This window comes from Balaenoptera musculus, chromosome 9 (genome assembly GCF_009873245.2).
Source record: "Balaenoptera musculus isolate JJ_BM4_2016_0621 chromosome 9, mBalMus1.pri.v3, whole genome shotgun sequence".
Lineage (NCBI taxonomy): Eukaryota > Metazoa > Chordata > Mammalia > Artiodactyla > Balaenopteridae > Balaenoptera > Balaenoptera musculus.
In genome coordinates, this window is record NC_045793.1 from 43,432,255 (window position 1) to 43,454,492 (window position 22,238).

The 22,238-nt window shown below is 44.2% G+C and overlaps 1 protein-coding gene and 1 long non-coding RNA gene across 3 annotated transcripts in view; one reads left to right on the plus strand and one right to left on the minus strand.

Moving 5' to 3' along the window:
* Positions 1-501: 501 nt before the first annotated feature.
* LOC118900709 lies at positions 502-9,649 on the minus strand. Its single transcript, XR_005021210.1, has 3 exons — positions 9,568-9,649; positions 6,108-6,239; positions 502-528 (listed from the first exon to the last, which is right to left on the minus strand). It is a non-coding gene; the product is annotated as an uncharacterized LOC118900709 (long non-coding RNA).
* Positions 9,047-22,238, plus strand: part of DPY19L1 (dpy-19 like C-mannosyltransferase 1) — a 103,950-nt gene continuing 90,758 nt past the window's right edge. For both annotated transcript variants that reach the window (XM_036863313.1, XM_036863314.1), the window contains exon 1: positions 9,047-9,403. In XM_036863313.1, coding sequence (XP_036719208.1) covers positions 9,106-9,403 — 298 coding nt within the window. In that variant the 5' untranslated portion in view covers positions 9,047-9,105. The remainder of the gene's footprint in view (positions 9,404-22,238) is intronic.

Genomic DNA, 22,238 nt, shown 5'->3' on the forward strand with positions numbered 1-22,238 from the left:
CCACTAACCCAACAAATAGACCATTTGGGGCAGGTCAGAAAGGATTGGGATAAGCTCTTTTTCTTTGTGCCCCTCTTCTCTCATTAACTCAGGGCCAATGGCAACTGGATCTTGATTCCTCCTGAGGCTGCACAGAATCCGTACCACATAGCCTCCCAAAGCTTCCAGCAACCAGGCATGGTTTGCACTGCCCCTCAAGCAAGGTGCCAGGGCTAGCGCACTATCTCACTGCACTTTGCACTTCAGCTCTTGTAAGAGAAACCTTGACTCCAGACACAGTGTTCGTTGTCTGGATGCAAAATCAGGTGCTGGAACCCATGTCAGTTTTCTCTGAAGAGCTAAAGATTCCTTACCTGTTACTTCTCCCTAACCCATAGCCTGGGACAAAATGGACACTGTAGCAACATGCAGCTACGCGGCAAGCAAAAGTAAGATGTTCCTTCACTCCAGCATTGCTGAGCACTGTGGGCTTTGGGTCATCTTGAGATGGCAATGAATTGTCTCCAGCTATTTTCTTAATGTCAGTTTCTGAAAACAAACCAGGATTAGCGGCACGAGCTGAGTTGAATTAATAGCTGCTTGGGAAGTAAAACAACTAAATCTCTTAGTTTTTAAATATATCTGCAAAATTAATCCAAAATAATTATAGTTTAGAAATGTATAGTGAATACCTTTGAAGGCTAGACTTACATCCAGTTTATAGTCCTTACATTTCAAATGGTGAATCTCTGCTTATAACTAATAAATGAGATCAAGTACACCTAATCATAAATATCTTCCAAAGAGTTAGTTTAACATTTTAGCTGGTCTCATATTTGTCCTGTCATGCTCTCACTATTCTCTTATAGGCCTTCTATACTCCATTGTCCTGGTTATAGGAGCAGACTCTCAGGCCCTGGGCTTTGTCCCCTGTCCATCTTCCTGCTATCATCTCAGCCATCCCCACCACCCTCATGCCACAAGTTTACATCCTCAGAGCATGTCTATTTGCTATTTTTTCATATCCTATTTATAACGCATCCATCTTTTGATCACTAGAGTTCACTGTTTTCAAATAGAAAATTTTGTCCTTCCATAAGGCTCTAAATCTCAATTCATTTAATCTAACTAACCTTGTTTTCTACCGTTTAATTAATTCATTTAATCATACATTCAGTCATTTACCTACAAAGAGAATGGTCACCTGCAGAGTGTCAGGCCTTGAGACGCCACAGGGCATTGGCAGAGGGGACTGTGGTATGCTACCCAGATTTCCCCTTCAGGTTTGAAGCCAGGGGTGTAGGTGGCTGAGGGCGCACCGCTGAGTCCCTTTGGGGACTAGCTTTCCGTTGTACACATCCTGTGGAGCTGCCTGCCCAGGTTTCGCTCACTCTTGCAAGCAGCCACCAGTAACCAGCTGGTGTGGTGTCAAAGACTTGGGATCCTTGCCACAATTTAGGATGATTGGGAAGGGCCATCCTAACTCCAGGTCTCCCTATTGGATTGGCTGAGGCTTCTGCTACAATTGCATTGCAGTTCAATTTCTCTTTGCCCAATTCCACTTTCTTCACTCCCTTACAGGCTTTGTTCTTGAAAGTGCCCCCTCCCAAAACCACTTGCATGCAAATTTTCATCTTAGAGTCTTCTCGGAGAACCTGACCTAATACAGAGCTTTCCCTCAAGAAAATTACAGTCTAACAGAGAAGTCGGACAAATAAACAGGCAAATCGACAGTGTGGTAAGTGATATGACAGGGGATATAGTCTAGGTTACTAGTTGTATGGTTCAGGGTGAGGGGGGAGGAAAGTTCCTGCAGGAGCTGATTTCTAAGTGAGGTGTTAAGGATGAGCCAGTCATCCAGGAGAGCTGCCAGGGGCTGGGCAGGACAGAAGTATGACAGTTTAAGAGAATGGCATGTGTAGAGGTCCAGGGGGATGGAGGACACAGAGTGTTGGGGAATGGTGAGAGATAAGGCTGGAGAAGGAAAAAGTAGGGAGAGGGTATGACATAGCACAGTTCATGAAGGCCTAGTGAGTCATGTTTAGGAATTTGGAAGTGCTGAATGATTTTTTAAAAAGAAGTGACATCAGATTTGCATATTAGAAATGGTTCTCTGGAATAACGATGGGCAGCAAGAGAAGATGCAAAACAACCAGGTAGGAGACGGTGCTGAAACTCATGGGAAAATGATGGTGGACCACGGCAGTGAGGATGGAAAGAAAGGAATTTGAGAGACAATTATGGGATAGAATCAGTAGGATTCTGTGATTGATTGGATGTTGGAAGTAGGAGAGAAGACATAAAGATGACTCCCTGGATATGGGAACAGGGAAAATCGTGGTGTCATTCACTGAGATTAGGAGACTGGAAACGAAGCAGATTTGGATTTGGGGGTTTGAAGTGCCAAAAAGACATCCCAGTATGAGCATCGAATGGGCGGTTGGAGATACGGATTTGAGGCTCAGTGAGGAAATCTGGGCTGGAGACACATGTTTGGAAATCTCCAGCAAAAAGGCAGTAATGAGATTGCCCAGGGAATGTGTATGGAGTCAAAGGAGAAAAGGCTCAGTTTTAAACCCTAGGAGACATCAATATTTAGTGAACAAGAGGGACCTTCAAGGGAGACTGAAAAGGAACAAAGAGACACAGAACCCAAGAACATGTGTGTCAGAGAAACCAAAGGAAGGGAGTGGTCAGATACCAAGATAAAGGCTCGTGTGTCCTGTGAATTTAGCAACGTGGAGGTCATTAGTGATCTCAATGAGAGCAGTTTTGTGGTATGTTAGATACAATGCCAGACATCCATGAGCTTGACTGACTGGGAAATGAGGAAGCAGAGATGACGGGTATAAGGAACTCTACCAGGAATATCTATGAATGAAGCAAGGAGAGGGAGAGGGCTGTTGTTTTGGGGAGATGTTAGTTTGGGAGATAGTTCTAATTAAGATGGGAGTCACTTGGGCAAGCTTAAGGCTGTTGGAAGGCAACCCAAACAGTAGAGAGATGACCCAGCAGTTAGTTGGTAGAGTGAGGCACCAAGATGGTGGGATGGAGTAAACCAACGCTTGGAGAAGAGGTTGGTTGCATATGGAAGAGGGGCTCCTTCTTGTGATGGGAAGGAAGGAGGGTCTTGGGTAAATTTGTGGGTATATGGGAGGACAGGGAGGCAAGTCCTGATGGTGTCCAGTTTCTCCGTGGAGTAGGAGGAAAGGCCTTGTCCGCTGGGAGTATGGGAGTTGGTGAGACAGGTGTGGCAGGTTTGCAAGACTAGCTGTCATGGCCAGCTCAGGCTGCTCTAACAGAATACCATAGACTAGGCGGCCTATAAAAAACAGATGTTTATTTCTCACAGTTCTGGAGGCTGGGAAGTCCAAGATCAAGGTGCTGGGAAATTCAGTGTCTGGTGAGGGCCTCATTCCCCATTCAGAGATGGCCCTCTTTTTGCTGTGTCCTCACATGGTGGAAGCAGGAGAAGGAGTTCTAAGCCTCTTTCATGGGCACTAATCCCATTCCTCAGGGTTCTGCCTTCATGTTCTAATCACATCGCAAAGGCCTCATCTTCAAACACCATCACACTGGGGATTTGGTTTTGACACATGAATCTGGGGAGGAGGGAATTCAGTCCATAGCATTAGCGAACATTTGCTGTATCTGCTCTGGAGAATGGTACCAGGGGAATAAAGGAAGATTTCAGGGCAGCACTCAGGTCCAGTTGCCAGTGGAATCTAAGAATTCATATGAGTTCCTGCCTTCCAAGCTGTGGGATTTCTCCAGAACTCTTCAGTAGCACGGGCATAGATCCAAAGTTGGACAGTGGGATTTTGCCAGGTGAGTGAGATGGAAGGACCATGCAGGGAATGCCGGGGGAGAACCTGACAGAGAGAGTTGCAGTGATGGGCTGGGCCCTGGCACTTGAGATGGAATAACAAGGAGACTTAGAGGCACTGGAGGTGGGTTGCTTGGATTTTAAATGCAGGAGCAAAGCCAGATTGAGGTGATGACAAGAAGCAGGATGGGGCCATTGGAGTGGGGCAATGACATGGAGTAGGAATGCAGGTCACCAGAGATGAGGATATCAAGGAGCTGAGAGGTTCAGTGTTAGGTGCTCAAGTCATTTGCAGCAATAGTAGGAAGTGAGAGGACTGGGGACCAGGGCTACAGTAAATGGTGGGGGAGTGTTACCAGGTAGTCTGTAGAGGACAGCAACGATTGAAGGGTAGAGATGACAAGGGCTTCAGAGGAGCTTTCCAGAGGCAGAAAGGAGCTACAGGGAAAGAAGGGGGTGGAGATATGAGGGAATGAACCTGTTTCAGGAGAAAGGGCCTCTGAAAAGAGCCAAGAGGTACAGACCACTGAGATGAGCTGAGTGTATTAGGGATGGATTGTTGGCCTCAGGGAGCACAAGGTAAGGTTGGGTTGAGGAAACAGCTTAGTGGGGAGAGGATAAATTGTGTGATACATCCAGGTGCTTACCCTGGAGAATGGGCTCGGAGGACTGACCATTCAATGTCCAAATGAATCAGTCCCCCACCTTATCTGCATCTGGCGGCAGGTGAAGGGGAGGCTCAGGCTATGAGTCAGCAAAGGCCCGCTGGATGCAAGCAAGTCCCTGTTCACATTAGAGGCTAACAGTGGGATTCATTGGCTCCCAGTGTTCCTAAGGCCGTGTGTGTGTGTGTGTGTGTGCGCACGCGTGTGTGTGCATGCGTGTGTGCGTGTGTGTGGGGGGGGGGCGGGGGTGCTCAGCCTCATTTGGCACGGAGTCTGCTCAGGTGTAGATAGGTTTGGGGGCTCTGAGACCCAGGATCCATGTCCGGGCACTCTAAGCATTTCATGCTCCAATCTCTTTAATCCTTTTATTTATTCCTCAAACTTACATCAGTTGTTTCTTCCCTTCCTCATTCCCAAAGGATTTAAGATGTTCCTGTTAGCACTTCCTATGGGCCAGGCACACAAGGGTTTCGGATATATGTTGTTCCCTCTCTATAACGTGTTTTCCAAGTTTCCTTCTGTTCAAACAAGATCTATCGTTCCAACAAGGCCTAGACAAGTTTCATCTCCTCCCTGAAAACTCCTCAGTCATATCAGATGCAGTCTCTTCCCTTTGGAACTCTTTCAGTACTTGTGCTCTGAATCACACATTTCCCTACACAATCATATTTTCTCCTAGCTTACCCTGACTCTCCATTGAAACTGTAAGACCTTTGGGGATAAGGACTTTATGTGAATTTTTAATGTCTCTGAAATCCACTAAGACACCAAGGACATAGTAAGCCCTCAGTAACAGGAACTGCATTTTAGGGAGACAAGCCCCTCTGTAATGGAGTGTTTCTTGACAGTGCACTAGAACTAGGACTAATAATGAACTTTCTGAGTTTCTCAGGAACAGCCATTGGAGCATGAACAGTTTAAATTACAAGGTCAGCTACCAGAAAGACAGAAGATAAAATCTGAAAAGCAATAAAGTAGCAATTTACATTTGTTCTCACCAGAGACTAAAGAAATACATTCATTGTAACACAGTGACAAGCTAATGTTGGGGCTTTGTGGAAAGTTGAATGTTATACGGATATACTTTGTTGCACCCATTTTAGGTTTCTGTGAAGTGTGCCTGGATTATGCAGGTTCCTCTCTTGATATGAGCAACTGCTGAGGGACACAACTGTCAGAATCTAGAACTTGACCCCCAGACACTTCTGCAATAAACAGATCAAGTGACCTACTTCAAGGAAATGAGAAACAGATGCCACAGTCAAGATCCTCCTTTTGCTGTCACTCTGTGGGTAGGAGAGCGAGTGGGAGGAAAAGGCGGAAATTTGGAAGTTTTAATTAGGGCCTTGAAAATGCAAATATAAAGAAATAAGGAAATTGGTTCCCGGCAGTCTTCCCTTGACCAAATTTTGCTTTTCATTGTCCATTTAACAACGTTTCCCTGGTCCCTATACTTTAATGTCGCTAGGCTTTATTTTGCGGCATGTACTTGTCTTTATTATTTTATTCGCATCTCCTCCTTTAAATTTCCTATTTCTCCATCCCCAAAGCTTTTACAAAATTATTTTTTTAATTAAAAATTTTTATTTCAAATGCCCAAGATGTAGCTTTTAGTGAGAAAAGGATTGGGCTTGTACCCCGGTGACCAGACCAGGGATTCTTCATGAGTGGTTGCTCTGTAGGGTTTCTATCCTCGGAATTTGTCTGCTTTGATCCAGTATTTCTATAGTGTCACATAAGGAAGTACCTTTCTGGTACATCTGGAACTCCTGAAAAAAAGGCATTAAAGGTGGCCAGTAATTGTAATACTTTAATCTGTATTCATTATAATCTTGAATTAATTCTTAGGATCATCTACACACATTTTTTTTTTTTAAAGCAGCTTTCAGTCCCCCCTCCCCCCCCCCTTTCTCTCTCTCTCTTTAGCGTCCACCACTATGTGGCAGCCCTTAGCCTAAAGATATGAATATGAATAAACTGCATTCCCTGCTCTTGTGGGTCTCGAGGTATAAAGACAAAATGAAATCTGGCACATAACTTTCATGACTATTCCATTTTGTGCTCTACCACTCCCCCTGTGTGAAACATCCTCCTTTCTTGGGGGGAGGGGAGAGAGAAGTAAGAGGAGTTGCCTCTATTTTATCCAAGCTTAATGACCCATGAATTGGTCATCCTTTGTAAAGCACGTGTGGGAAGCAGGAAACTTGAAGGGGAGGAGCAACTGCTCAGACAGCTGAGAAACTTGAAGCCCAGAGCGTGTGGGACTGGTCTAAACATCACACAGCTGTCCTTGCCCCTCAGCACTCTATTCCTCTGCATCTTCACATCCATTCTGGAGTGTCAGCTTCAGGCTTCGGGAGGACAGAAGACTTGCCACCCTCCGTATACAGCATCCACCGCTTTGAACGTTTATCGAGCAATTATTTTGATGGAAGTAATTGTTAGATACCTTACATATACTGTCTTATTTAATTTTTACAAATCTGTGGGGTAGATGTTTTTATTACTCTTATTTTAGGGATGAGGAGACCGAGCCTCAAAAAGGTCTGGTAACTTGGCCAAGGTCATACGGTTGGTACACGTCAGAGCAAAGACTGGAATATGGGCCTATTGTCACCATGTGTTTTGACCAATATGCTAGACTGCCCCCGCTTGGTCGCCAAGAAGAGAAGGGACTCCTCAGCACTGGTGGAACTGATCAAAACCCACTGGGTGTGGCTTAAACAATAGGTGTTCCTCTTTCAATACAGTTCAACAAATTTTCACAGTCAGGCTCTGGGCTAGGCTCTGTGGGACAATATGAAGTTGAGTAGGAAAGCTTCTTTGTCTTCTAGAAATTCGAGACCATGGGAGAGGAGGGCTAGAACTAAGTAACTTTCAACTGCACTACAGAACACAGCATATTTAATCTTCATCTGACTATGTTATCTCCTGCATTCATTCACTCAATCACTCATTTATTCTTTCAACAAGTGTTTTCTCTGGCAAAATGGTACCAGTTGAATCGAAGAGGGAAACACACTGGATCCATCTGACACATAATTTCAGAATACAAGCATTCTGTAATATCGCTTCAATAATTTTAAAAAACCAGTGTCTAAAAATAGTTGTTCCCTGTTCTGATGAAAGACAGGTGAAAATTCAAATTCACAAAATATAGAGTATGAGGGATTATTAATTAGCATGGCAAATTTTTTTCCCTTTACAAAATAATTAATTGCCCTTAAAAAGGCATAACAGTGAATGGATGCCGATATTAATGAACTTCCTTAAATAACGAAATCACTGGACAAAGAAACTTAAGGGCAAGGATCCACAGCCTCGTGAAGCACCTGGAATTACAATGGAGATAATCAGAACGATGTGGCTTGATTTACAAAATTGGGAATTAAGGACAACTTTTTGGAACAAGCCCACTTAACACCGCAAGGGAAGGAACTTAGTTATCCACGAGGCTGTAGGGTTTTGTGCAAAGAATGCAAGGGTGGGTGGGTGGGAGGGAGAAGGGTAACTGGGATCTGCCTGGTTTTCCCAGTCTTCCTGGGCTTCCTTCAGTCATGCCTTCCGCTTGCTACGTGGAAGAAAATGCGTTTTCGACTAAGGTTTTGTATTTTAACAGCAAATAAAGTTTTTCTGCTTTCTTTCAAGCCACAAGGTTACAGCATTTAAAACTAACAGAACATACGATAATTTTTTCTTCTCGGTCCATGCAATTTTATCACCCTCAAACTGGGCTCCTACCCTGGTTTTCAGTTTTAATGTCAGGCACACACTTGTGTCTCGACCCTTAACAGCTCCCCTTGAGATACTCTGCTGCCATTTTAAATCGGGTTGCCCCGCTCGTCGTATCAGTGAATGCGGGAGCTGCACTCGGCAGCGCTCTAAACTGCGAGGCCACACATTGTGGAGTAACGTGACCCAGTGGCTCTACTTTGTTCTGCTCTTCTTCCAGCTGCAAGGGCCACGGAGGCTCCAGAGCGCACGCACAGCGCCCCCCCGTGGTCATTCCCGAGCGCCTCCTCCCCGGTCCGGCCGCCCCCGCGACGAGCTACTTGGGCCACGCGGGCTTTCCCGGGGTCCACTTGCAGCCTTAATCGGGTCCGAAACTTCGACCAGCGGCCCCCGCCCGAGAGGACCCTTTCTTCTTCCCGGCCGCTCCCAAAGGTAGGGACAGCCGCTCCCGGGAGGCGATCCGCGCCCTCGCCCTGGCCGAGCCCTGCGCGGGTCCCACGTAGGGCCGGGGTCGCCGGGCTGCCCCAGGTCGGCCCCCGCCCTCGCCGGAAGTCCGCGCGTGCGCGCTGGCTGTCCGGGAGTGCGCGTCCGGCGCGGAGGGGCGGGGGGAGCGGGACAGCGGCCGCTCACAGGGTGTCCCCGCCCCCGCCCCCCGGCGTTCTGCGGTCGCCGTGACAACCGGAGCAGCGGCAGCGGCGGCGGGCGCGCGAGTCCGGCGCCGCCTCCTGGCCGCACCGCCAGGCAGGCAGCCGCCGCCCGGCCTTGCAGCTTTCCCCGCCTCCCCGCCGGCGGGGAGGGACCGGCCCGCCCTCCGCCCGCCCGCCGGAGAGTGAGCGGCGCCGGGGCCGCCCCGCCAGCCCGCCGTTCGCCGGCCGCCGTCCGGGCGCGCGCGACTATGCCAAGATGGTCCTGCAGGCGCGGAACAAGCACCGGGAGGCGGCCCCCAAGCCGCCCCAGCCACCCCGCGCCTCGCAGTCGCCGCTGAGGGGGGCGCCAGATGTCGGCGCCGGGGAGCCCGGGCCCGAGCGCGCGCCCTCGTCCCCTCGGCGCAAGGGCGCCGCGGGCAGGAAGGGGCCCCGCGCCGAGCCCGCCTCGCCGCTCGCCGGGGGCGGCCTCGGGGGGCGCTTGGCGGCCGGGCTGCGCGGGGCGCTGGGCCTGCGGCTCTCGGGGCGCGGCCGGACCTGGACCACGCTCCTGCTAGGTGAGCAGCCCAGCGCGCGGGCGCCGCCGGGACGCGGAACTTTGAGGCGCGGGCGCCCCTCTCCCCTTCCCCTCCGCTCTCCTCCGGCTTCCGCGCCGCCGAGCCCCGCCGGTCGGTCCCTGCCAGTTCGCAGCCCTCTCCGACTTTTCCTGGGACATCCTTACCTCTTCCTTCCCTCTCCCTCTCCTAGGCTCAGTCTTCGTCGCTCCCTTCCTACTTGCTCTCTGTCTCTGCTTTAAAAAAAAAAAAAAAAAAAAAAATGGCCCCGAGATCAACAGCTGCCCGGCCTGGCCGCGAATTGGCAGGTCTGCGCTAAAGAGATTGGACGCTGCTGATTGGCGCGGGCCGGCAGCCTTCCAGTTATCTCGCCTCCTGTCCGGGAGAATGGTTTGCTTTGGGTTGGAAGCGATTCCGCTGAACTCAAAGCAAGAGCACGTCCCCTGTTCTAGAAAGTTGCTAAACTTACAATTAAATTTTGGCGTGCTGTTTTTCTTCTTGGCTGCAGACACCGCCTATGGCACTTTATTTGTGATTCCCTTCCGCACGTCACCTTCCCGGTTGTGTTGTGTTTTGGGCGCCCAAGCTGGGACCCTGCTGACCTGGGAAAGATTGGTATGGAGGGCTCCCCCTCATCCGCTGCCTTGACCTAACGGATGATATGTAACGATGTGCTGAAAATATAAGGTTGAAACATTCACATGTTGTGGACCGACTTCAGGTTTCCTTTGTTTTCTGATCGACATTCTGATAAGGCAAGTTATAGCAGTTTGGATAATAGGCCTAATTTTTCTAAGTCAGCAAGTAAAATGCTGTAACACTGCCTTTCCTATATAATGTCATTAATGGGATTTGGCTACTGAATTATTTAACTCTTGGTCCTTTCAAATTCCTTTAGTGACCCCAAAGAATTTGGAGTTAAGTGTAGACCAGGGAATAAAATACAACAAATCGGCTTCCCCTGAGATCACAGCCGCTCAATCATAAAAAGCCAGTCATCACAGTGTGTGTGCGCCTACACACACACACATTTTAATGGGCTCAGGAATGTTGATATTGCTTTTGGGGTACTTTTTTTTCTCTTGTAGATTCAAGCCTAGCGAAATTCAGTATTTTCAGTACATTTCTCCTTTTTTTCAGTAACGAGCTTGAAAAACCTTGCCAGTGTGCAGGTTAGTTAAATTCACCTTGGGGAGGCAGCATGGTACAGTGGATGAGACAGAGGCTCCTGATCCAGTTCACTGTGTTTAAGTTTGGTTTAAGTTTCAAGTTATTTCCTTTGCGAGCCTTGCCTTCTCTGTGACATGGGATTATCACCTGCCCTACTTACTCCAGGGCACATCCTGAGGAGCAGAACAAAAAGGGGTGGGTACTATATGGCTAGACACTTTGTATCTAAAACATTTAACAAATTTTAGTTGCTATTAAACTAAAAGCACAAGCATAATATTGATTTGATATCTGGTGACAGAATGAAGTTGCATTTTTCTTGAATAGACAGCTGCTATAAACATTAACCACTTTGTAGCAAAATATGGAACGGCATCACTCCTTCAGGGAGGTTACAGTAACAAATCATAGAATAATATCTATTGCCATTTTCTTATGTACATATTTTCTTTGCTTGTAATTTCATTTCCTTTGAATCTTATATTGGATGGCTTATATTTGGATCTAGTAATGGCTCATACCTAAGTTTTGTATTAATGTAACAGTGTGACACTTTACTTGACTCATCCCTTTGGGTATTGGAAAGAGGTACGGTGAAGGTGCTGTCCCACATTTTTGGATGTACTCTGGACACTGGCCATCAGATGGATGGAGGTTGGATGACCAGACCAAGGTCTAGAGACTTTCTGTCCTTGCTAACCGTTTACATGAGGGCACGGGGCAGCTTGAAAGATGATTCTGGAGAATAACCAGACCTGGAATGTTTGGTTCTTTCTCTGGATCTGTACTCTCAGAACCTGTAAAGAGGAGCAGAGTTTAGACATTTTTGAAAGCTGCCTCATGTTCACTCTTCTTCCCTCCCAGAATGAGTGAGAACTGAGCTGACATGGTATGGTTTTTTAGTACAGGATTTTGCTATGACAAAAATTGCTTCATTTGTGTTTTGGAAGAAATTTTACAACTTGAGGCTCCCTGATAGAAGCACACCTTTTAAAGAGAGGCTCACTAGGGGTCCCTAGTCTCTCATCTCCTCCACGTGTGTGAAGCACTGATGGGGAACTCACTACCTACCAGGATGGCCCTTTCCACTGTTGGGCAGTCTTAAGCCCTGTTAAAAAATTCATTTTAATAAACATGTTTTTCTTTTTTTTAGACATTATTTACCATTTAATGGTAACAGTCATAAAGAAGGTCTTTGAAATATTTAGTTTTAGATGTTTCAACCCAGTAGCTCCCTATATCAGCCAGGGGAGGCAGTGGTGTAGTAAGAAGAACCATGACACAGTGTTTTCCTAACTTTTTTGACCACAACCCGCAGAAAGCAACACAATTTACGTTAAACTGCTCACACTTCTGAAAATCCAACCCTGTATATTTATGCATGTGTCTCTGTGTCTGTCAAACTGCTTATGTCAGTGTCCTGGCAGGAAACAGATTTAACAAGTGGCCTGTTTTCAAAAGTGTGAGCAGGTTTAAGGAACCCACAAAGGACACTGAAGCACCCAGGGTTTGTCACCAGTGGGAAGGTGCTACCACCTCTGGGCCTGAAGGGGAAAGGGAGCTTCCTCCGGAGCTGAACCCAAGGAGAGCTGTGGAGTGGGGGCAGGATCACCCAAGAAGAGTGACCCCAGACACTCTGCCCACCCTCTGATCTCCCACTGGTGCCTCTCACTGGCTGACCAACGGGAAATCCTTAGGCAAGGGGCCCAGCTGAATCATTCTGTAGGGTCAGCCTCCTGGGGCTGGGAACAAGGCAGAGAAGGGAGGAGAATGGATTTGAAAAGGGAAATGGAGACTAAGAGCAGTATGTGCATACATTTAAAATAAAAAGGTCATGCACTGTACTCACCCTATAATATACAGTGCATTTTGATTTTCTGTTCTGTCCTTTTTTTTTTTTAATTCTGTTTATAAACCATTAAGCTGACTTCACGATCTAGTATTATGACCCACAGTTTGAAAACACTGCTTTAGAGGAACTGTTTTCTGATTCTGTACCTGTTTCAAACTCATTGGTGCCTGAGCAAAGCATTTAGCTTCTCTGCGCCTCAGTTTGTACACATGTAAAAATGGGAGACCTGGACTAGACTAGTGGCTCTCAACCTTAGCTGTATACTAGTGTCACCTGGAAACTTCAAAAAATCCCGAAAGCTAAGCCACACGTCAGACCAATTAAATGAGAATCTGGGGTGGGGTGAGGTGGAGGGAAGCATTAGTAGCTTTAAAGTCTGATGTTCTGCTTCCCTTTAGGAGCAGACTGTCTAGCATTACAAAGCTGACATTCCTACTTGACAGCAGTCCCCTGGAACTAAGTGTATCTACCCCTCCCCTCTTTTAAATGGGGACACAGACAGCCCAGTTTGCCATAGTTTCTCCTAATCTCTATTGTTTTCGCAAAACGGGCTGTGAGTTGCCATTTATCATCTGATATGTCTGTTACTTTAATTGGAATAGCATTCACGGAGGTGGTGAAGACTAGGGGTGTGGTGAGGGGACAGATTTAAGGGAAAAGATCAAGAATTCTATCTTGGACATGTTACCTTTGAGACATTCGTGAGATGTCCAAGTAGAAATGTCAAGTAGGCAGTGGGACATAAGAGAAGAGATCTGAGTGGGAACATAAAACAGGGAATCATCAGCAAATGGGTGGTATTAAATTCATGGGAATTGATGATAGTATCTTCTCCTGATATGGGGTTTACTCTGTGCCAGGCATAGTTCTAAGTATTTTAGATTAACTGACTTACCTCAAATTCATTTAACTATTAAGTCAGTCCTCACCATGACACTGTGATTGTCATACCCATTTTACCAGATTGGGGACCTGAGGCACACAGATGTTAAGTAACTTGCCAAAGTTCACCCCTAGAATGTGGAATGGTCAGGACTTGAACCCAGGCAATGTGGCTCCAGAGTTCATGCTCCTAACTGCTATGCTTATATTTCATCTTCTCTAGGGTGAGTATAGCAAGAAGGGAAATGAAGCCCCAGGGTCCAGTTCAGAGAAACCTCAGCATTTAGTGCTCAGTAAGCATTAGCTTTCTTGTTTCTTCCTTCTTCAGGGGAAATAAGGAAGAGAGGGATCATAACTAGAGATAAGGGAATAGAGGTGGAAAAAGAGCATATTGGGGTTGGGTTAATGGGCAAGAAAAGCTGAGGAACCGAGAGGCACGGGGGGCCACTGGCCATCTTGTGGGATGGCTTTCAAACAGACACTTAGACACACCTGAGCACCAGCCCTGAGAGTGTGTTAATACATAGATGTTGGGCCAATACAGTTCCCCGAAAGCCAGTGAGTTGGATGGGTATTTGGGCTTTTAGAGAGTTTCCTCTGTTTAAGACCAGTTTTTTCTTTCTAAAGTACACTTGTGGTTAACTTTAAAGAATGTTTATAATCACTTAAATATATGTTATTATTAAAATATACAATTAGGAGAGTTCTGAATATGTGATATTCATGAGAGCTCAAATAAATAACAAATGTGATAAGTTTAATTTGTGTAAATATAAGGATATATTACCAACTTGTGATTGATTTTTGACCCATAATATGGCATCAATACTGAAAGCAGATAAAATTTTATTATCTACATGTGGTGTATTTTGATGTTGCTAAAATTTGCACTATAGCTATTTTTGTAAGCTTTACACACTTTGTGTGTAAGATTAGGCTATATTATAATGTCTCTTAAAAAAGCTTATGTTAATGAGATATTTACATTATCATAGAGACTACAAGCCTGTGTGCTTGCTTCCAAATGGGGTAGCATAGGCTTTATAATTTATGTTTAGTCTTAAATTCTTGTTTTGCTAGTTCATCTTTTACCATCAGATTATACTTTGCCCAAACCATTGGAACATTATTCTTCCAGGGAAGAGTCTGCTAGTTTTCTTTAGTTACCATTCTGATGATTACTAGTCATAAAAGTTAGTAAAAATAACACCTCTTTCTAGGTCAAAACCTTTACATTACTGTTTAATCCCATAAAAAGCAGTCCTGTTTCATAGGAAAGATCAGTTCTCCATGGGTGATCTTTCATAATTCAAGAATCATTGAGTACGATTAAGTTTAAAAAGTGGAAGAATTAATTTTTAGAGTACATAAATCTACAACTATTGTAACTTTTATTTTTGTTTTAATACTAATTTTCATTTTCTCAGCATTATTACTCTCTCCCCCCCCCCCCGCCCCCGAATGCATTTAAGAGCTCATATATCTTCATGTTTTCCTGGCATATTTCCTCATATTTGACTTCCTTTCCAAAGTAACCAATTATCAAGTGTGTTTTTCAGTACTTTCACTACACGTAATTGATTCTTGGATGGCATTTTGTATTTTAATCATAGCAGCAAATGTGAACATAACAGCGTAGTCACCAAAATCAGTCACAGAAGCTCTGAGTGATTCATTGTAGTGACCAAGGATGGAGGTGATTTTATCTTCTAGTTTACAGTAGCACCAACTATATCTTAAAACACAGTTTATAAATCACTTGGCCAATAACTTTTGAAAACTTGCCATCTTGACAGATGTTTAATTTGAGAATATTGTTATAATTGAGAAGAGTGAGGCTTTATTCGTATGTTCACGCCAACTCAAATTTGCCTAATATACTACTGCTCTGCATTGCATTTTCCTATTACTTCCTAACAGTAACCACTGCTTTTTGTAGTGCAGCCTTTCAGTGCTGCAAATGTCACACCTCAGAATACTTTCCCCACGTTTTAATACTAATCATAAAGTACTTACATAACTAGCAGAGAGCTACTGTTCTCTACTACGTTTAAAAGTTTTTTAAAAATAAGACCTGATTCCTCACTCTTCTCATCTTTGATCTTCATGGAAGTTTCCTGGGAATCTAGAACTTAAAAGTTAACTCCTGGAATTTTATATGTGGGGAAACTAAAGTGGGCCAGGTGAATGGTCTGACATCTCTAGTGAGTTCACTGGGTGAAGTTTGGGATTAAAGTTAAGGTATCTTGGCTTGTTAAGCACATCTGTCAAATCGTAGGTTTCAGATCTACAATCTAAGGCAACTGTCACAGATGCTTTAATGGGAAGATGATCTCATGTGTTCCAAGACCTGATAACTTTTTTAGCAAGAGCACTACTTTGGTGGCTTATGCTCATTTGGGGAATTGCTCTGATTGTTAAATCCTTATGGTCAACCTGTCAGTCTCCATTTTGTCTTTGCATAACTTTTTTTTGGAAACTACTAAATTCTGAATTGTTTTTGATTGTGTTAGTTGGTTGTTTGGCATTGTTATAAAAAAAAAAAGAAAAACAGAATAAAATAGTAAACAGTATCACAGTTTTCTTAATCATTTAAAAGCTAAGCAAAACATTGTGCTACCCAAGGGCAGTTTCCAATTTGGGGAGAATGCATAACCTTGAGAATCCATAACCATAGCCTTAAAACTTTAAATGGTTTATTGATTAATGAACTTGTTAAAATCTCTTGCTTAATAATATGCTGGGCCTGGGTGTATATTGTGTATATATGGATCTTTTTTTTTTTTTTCCCCTCTAGTGAAGAGATGCAGCTTCTACCTTTTTTTCCATTAGATTTATTAAAGCTTTACAGTTTCACTATGATTGCTCAGGGACATTTAATGAGCTAGCGTATTATTTCAGGTGTATATTTTATCTAGCTACTTGTTCTTTAAAAACTGAATTGGCATTTTTTTTCAGTAAGGAGAAAGTTACTTAATGAAATTGGTAATGTAGGTTACTGTTTGATTTAGAAATATTTGTGTCCATATTATGTGAGGATACGATTTTAAAAGGAAGTTAGAATTTATTGCTTTAAAAACCCATATGTTGGGTAATTGTATTAAGTATTGCCTACTTTAATATATGTATATACATAAATATTTTAAATGTGAAAATTTTCTTTGTATACTTCTTTGTTTACAGGCCTAATTTTATACTGTTTGGGGGTGGTGATATACATTTTCCAGGTTCTGTTTTCATAATTTCACTTCAAAATAAACCTTTGTCCTTGATTTTTAAATTATTTCTAAGAAGTTTCCTCCTTTATGTCAGTGTACCCTTTTGGTTAAATGTGCTTATTAACATTTTTTAATGCTTAAGCTTCCAGTCAGAAGGGCACCAGAGGCATAGAACCCAGGCAATCCGCGAGGCCTTGGTTTATCCCAATCCTGTGACCTTGGGCCTCATGGGAAGATAAGAGCCATTTTTGCCTCAAAAGGGCTCCTGGATCTTTTTGCTTAATATGTGAAAGTGCTCTGTGAACTGCAACTGATAAACAGTTGTTAGACTTATTCATTATAATTGAGAATTTCTTAATTTTTCCCTAACTGTTGTAAGGTGTTATTTTGCTCAATGCCAAATATATGGAGGAGATTCAAATTAACTAAGGTCAGCGTTACAAGCATTATTACATAGACCACTGTGAGTTCTACCTAGGAGCTATATAGTTTCTTCCAATCGTGATGGAATTTTAAAGTAGTCCTACTTCTCACTTTGAGACTTAATATCTCTATTAATAAATTGAGTGCATTCCTTTTTTCCCTGTTGAAAAAACAAAAGAGTCAAACCTGCCGAGGCTTTTAGTTTGGGGAGCAGAAAGATCTAAAAGGAAAACAGAAAATAACGATGGAGGCCCCTTGGACAGTGTGAAGTCCTAAGTATTAGTAGTAGTAGTTGTAGCTCTACAAGGTCATTACATGCTAGGAATAGAGATAACCAAGTGAAAACCCCTCATTTCACATTTGGTGAAAATGAGACTGAAGCTAAATAAGTCATATAAAAATCTAAGGAATATTTCTTCTTAAGAATGACTTTCTTACCATGGAAGGTAAAAAAGAATTTGATTCTTAATTTTAATTCTTTCCCTTTCTTAATCTTTATTTTTAGCTGTCAGGATTTTGACACTTTTTCCTTCAGAATATCTTCTGAATTTATATTTGCCTTTTCATAATAAAAATTGTTAAAAATGTGGATTTCCAAGCCCCAAGTGAGATCTGTTGAATCAGGAACTCTTGAGAGTGGGGGCCCAGGAATGCAGTCTTAACACGCCCCCCTCCCCCAGATCAGTGTTCTCATCCCTGGCTGCATGTGAGAATCATCCCCAGTGCTAGATCTAGCAATGTTCAAAGTTCCCTGGTGATTCCAGTGTGCTGTCAGTGTTGAGACATTGCCCTTAAAAGTGTTTATAAATCACCTGAGGGCTCAGAGGATTTGGGATGGGACCTGAGAGTCTGAATTTCTAATAAGCTCCCAGGTGACCCAATTATTGCCGGAAAACATGTGCAATACAAAGCAGCCAATTCTTACATTAAATTTTGTGAACAGCTGTGGAAATTTTGCTCCAGTCATTTCTGCACCAGTGATAACCTTGACTGTATATCAGAATCGCTCAGATATTAGAAAAAAAATCCCTGGAGTTTCAGATTTAGGAGCCCTGGATTAATACTCAAACGTCTCTAGTTTTATTTAGTGCCACGGACAATTCTAATGCAATCCCACGGTTTAGATCACCTTGCCTCTATATTGCTGCTTTATGATGTTCTCTCTGAAAGTTGCTCTGTCTCTTGTTTTTTTTTTTTTAAATTATTTATTTATTTATTTATTTATTTTTGGCTGTGTTGGGTCTTCGTTTCTGTGCGAGGGCTTTCTCTAGTTGCGGCAAGTGGGGGACACTCTTCATCGCGGTGCGCGGGCCTCTCACTATCGCGGCCTCTCTTGTTGGGAGCACAGGCTCCAGTCGTGCAGGCTCAGTAGTTGTGGCTCACGGGCCTAGGTGCTCCGCGGCATGTGGGATCCTCCCAGACCAGGACTCGAACCCGTGTCCCCTGCATTGGCAGGCAGATTCTCAACCACTGCGCCACCGGGGAAGCCCTGCTCTGTCTCTTTATTGACTAGCTCAGTGCTTCTGAACCTTTTTTATATCATGGCACACATAGAAAATGATACCGTTTGTGTGACGTGAGCAAATGGTCTCTTCAAAGCGCAGGGTTACTGGCCCAGGGGGGACTCTGGTGGCTACCGTTCTTGATACCACTGGTTGAGTGGCTCTGCCAAACTCCCCTCCTGGTGTTCCTAGAGCTCTGAGAGGCTGACACACTATATATATAGCGAGTGAGCCTTCAGTTAATGTCTCATTATTGTCAGTATCGTGTGTATTCTGCATCACCAGTATTAGTGATGGGAATTCTTTTGTGATGTTGGATCAGAGGCCACATACAGCCTTCTTGTAACTGTCTTTTTTTCTGGCTACGCACCATAAATCCTCACCTAAATTGTAATCATGTCCTGTAATCCATCCCCCTTCCCCCCCACCCCCACCCAATCCCACTTTAATAAACCCTGTGCTGAGAGGGCCACTATTGATCTGCCTTCTCAGATTTCTGACAGTTCATAGACTTTGGGCTATTTGCTTGGGTGCCTAATGGGTTCTCTCATTATTTTATGCACCTAAATCTTCTCTCTCAAAGATTTTAGCTTTAAGGGCCCAGATGCTGGCTACTATTGCTTTAATGTCCTCAGTTTCTAGGAAAATATGTTGTGCATCTAGGAGGCATTTAGGTACTTGTTGGCTTTAAAGCCCTTGATAACACACAATCTAGGTGTAGAAAGAAGGAAGGGGCCAAGCCTGAGGTATACACGACCGTTTTCTCTTTCCCAAACTGGGTCCTAAAGAATGTCTTTTTACTTATTAGTTTACTACACAGAAACTGGACTTTGATTTTTTTCTAGGTACTATAGGCTAGAAACATGATTTCTTTCAATATATTAATTTTGTTATATCTGTTTTACCTTCACATAATGGGAACCCTTTGAGCAGTTTGGAATGCTTAGATATTGTCTTTAGGTGTTCAGGTTTTGACTTAATTGAGTATATTCTCTAATTTCTCTCACATGGTGATAGTCATTTAACAGTTCAACCCAGTGAGGTGCCAGGCACAATGCTAGAAGATGCAGATATTAAGATGAATTAAACACAAGCTGAGGCTCAAGGCTTCGCATCCTAGCATAGGGGACTGTTTAGGTGCTCTAATAAAAGTGTAATGGCTATGTTGGCAGGACAAGCTTCACAAAATGCCACATTTGAATTCCTTTGACTTTGAAGGATGAATTAGTAGTTTTCAGGCAGGAGCAAAGGCATAGCATCATTGAAACACTTGGTAGGGACTTCCCTGGTGGTGCAGTGGTTAAGAATCTACCTGCCAATGCAGGGGACGCGGGTTCGATCCCTGGTCTGGGAAGATCCCACATGCCGCAGAGCAACCCAGGCTGTACGCCACAGCTACTGAGCCCACGTGCCACAAGGACTGAAGCCCGCGCGTCTAGAGCCCGTGCTCTGCAACAAGAGAAGCCCACGCACCTCAACGAAGAGTAGCCCCCGCTCACCGCAACCAGAGAAAGCCCACATGCATAGCAATGAAGACCCAACGCAGCCAAAACCAAAATGAAACAAAACAAAAAAACACTTGTCATTTTAGGGGATCATTGCCCAGAAGACTCAATGCAGCCAAAAAGAAAACTAAACAAAACAAAAAACACTTGTCATTTTAGGGGATCATTGCCCAGTGCAGCCAAGCATGAAGGGTGTGTGGTGGGATTAACTGGAAAAAGGCCAGAATGTGGACTCCATGGTGTGAGCCATGGAAAGTCATGGGACTTTTTAGACGGGGAAGAGATGCTTAAGTCTGTACATTTAGAAACTGACTTCCTTCTCCAGGATGGATTGTTGGTGTGGAATAGGGAGACTATTTACTGGTGACTTCAACTTCTGGGAAGAAACTTTTAAACTCTGAATGGACCCTTGAAAACAATTGTTAGTAATATTAGGAAGAGGTTGAGTGTGGAACTTGTCAAGGTTGATTTGAAAACCTTGTCCAGTGGATTTAAGAAGAGTTCTTAACTTCTTTTTATATCATTTTGTCACTTGAGCATTAGGGAGGCCAAAACTGTGCAGAATGCTTTAAGTATGGATTAACCTCAATTTAGGAATAAGATGTATTTTTAAATTTTGCAAGTCATTTTGGACTTAAAATATATTTCTCTATATAAATATTGTTACGAGATGAGGTCATCAAATGCCTACAGATGGGAAGGGAGGCAGCTCTGTCACTGTGGAAAGAAACTGAGGCTTGGAATTAGAACTTCTGGGTCCAGGTTCCTGCTTTTGGGGAAATAACCTCTCAGAGGCCCAGTTTTTCATTTGTAAAATTGGAATAAATACAGGATTGTTGTGAGACTCAAATAAGAGGGCTTGTGAAGGTATTCTGTGAATTAAGTCAAGTACTAGTTATGAAGTACATGCGTAAGGGATTAAATGTAGGGTAGATGGGAAACTGTAGTCCTGGCTGCGGTTGCAGGAGGGTGGCTGGCAGGTTACCAGAGAGGGGCAAGGGGAGAAGCAGCCCACCCTGGCTTCACAGTTCCTGCTCTCCTGCCTTGAGGAGGAGGAAGAGAGAAAGGACAGTGGGTCTCCAACTTCTTAGGAAAGCAAATCGCGGGGCTCGACTTCCCAGCAATCCTAACTGGGTGGGTGGGAGGGTCTGCGGAAGAGACCAGGACTTCTGAGTCACCTGCTGGGGCAAGGCGACCTGGGGGAAGGTAGGAGGCTGGGAGAGTTGGTGAGAGAGGTCTGGGGGATCTGGTGCTGGCTGGAGAGGGGATGGGATCTAGGAGCCCTTGAGGACTGAGCAGAACAGCGTGGAAGGACCCCCTCCTCCATTTCTTTCCCCATTCCTCCTGCCCTCTTTACTGCTGCAAAGCTCTGCGGGCCAGGCAAGGTCGAGGCGGGGAAGCAGGGGGCGTCCCCTTCCCACTTTCCGAGCTGTGGCTGCAAGGAGGGGTGTCAGAGGGAGCAGAGCTGGGGCAGGACCTCGGGAATTCCACCGCGCCTGGGTTCCAGACTGAGAATGGGAGGCTTAGGCAGCGGGCTGCGCGTAGGCAAGGGGTCTAATTTGCACTGATCACTGGGACTCTATTTTTGAAAAAAACCAAAACAGAACTGTTATATGCACACGAGTGTGTGTGTGTGTGTAGCTATCCATCAATCAAAGTATATTCAACTTTGGTTTATTATGTGGACATGGTTTAGGATTATTTAATTTCCCACCTTAATTATATGCATTAATTCAGCAAACATTTGAGTCTGGCTATGTGCTCAGCTTCTTGCTAAGTACTACTGTAGTAAAATTCAGTGAAACATTGTTTGTACCCTCAGGGAGTTACATTCTATTTTGTTTAAACAAGATTCTAATAACAGGAGAAGAATAATTTTCAGTGAAGCAGCAGCTCAAGTCGCATAAGGCTGAAAATTGATATAATGTGACATATAATCTTGTACAAAATTTCTTTAATCAGAAAGTGGAAGGAGGGGCCCATTTAGTTTCAGAGGATTGGTAATTTGTGTGCTTCTAGCAAAACTGAAGAGCCTTTCAGAATTCTCAGCCACAGGATTGCAATCTTTTGAATTAGGTTACAAAGCAAACCTTCTTTCCTTGAACACCTTTTTCTTATAGAACAGTTTTGGATTTTTTGAAAGTTTTCTTTATCTTCTGATTTTTTAAAAAAATGCTGTATTTACCTCAGTACCTTAGAATGACAAGAATAGCATATGTGTTAAACTGGAAAAATTGGTTATCAATTTTGTGACACTCCCAAAAGACTATACACAGGATTGACAAT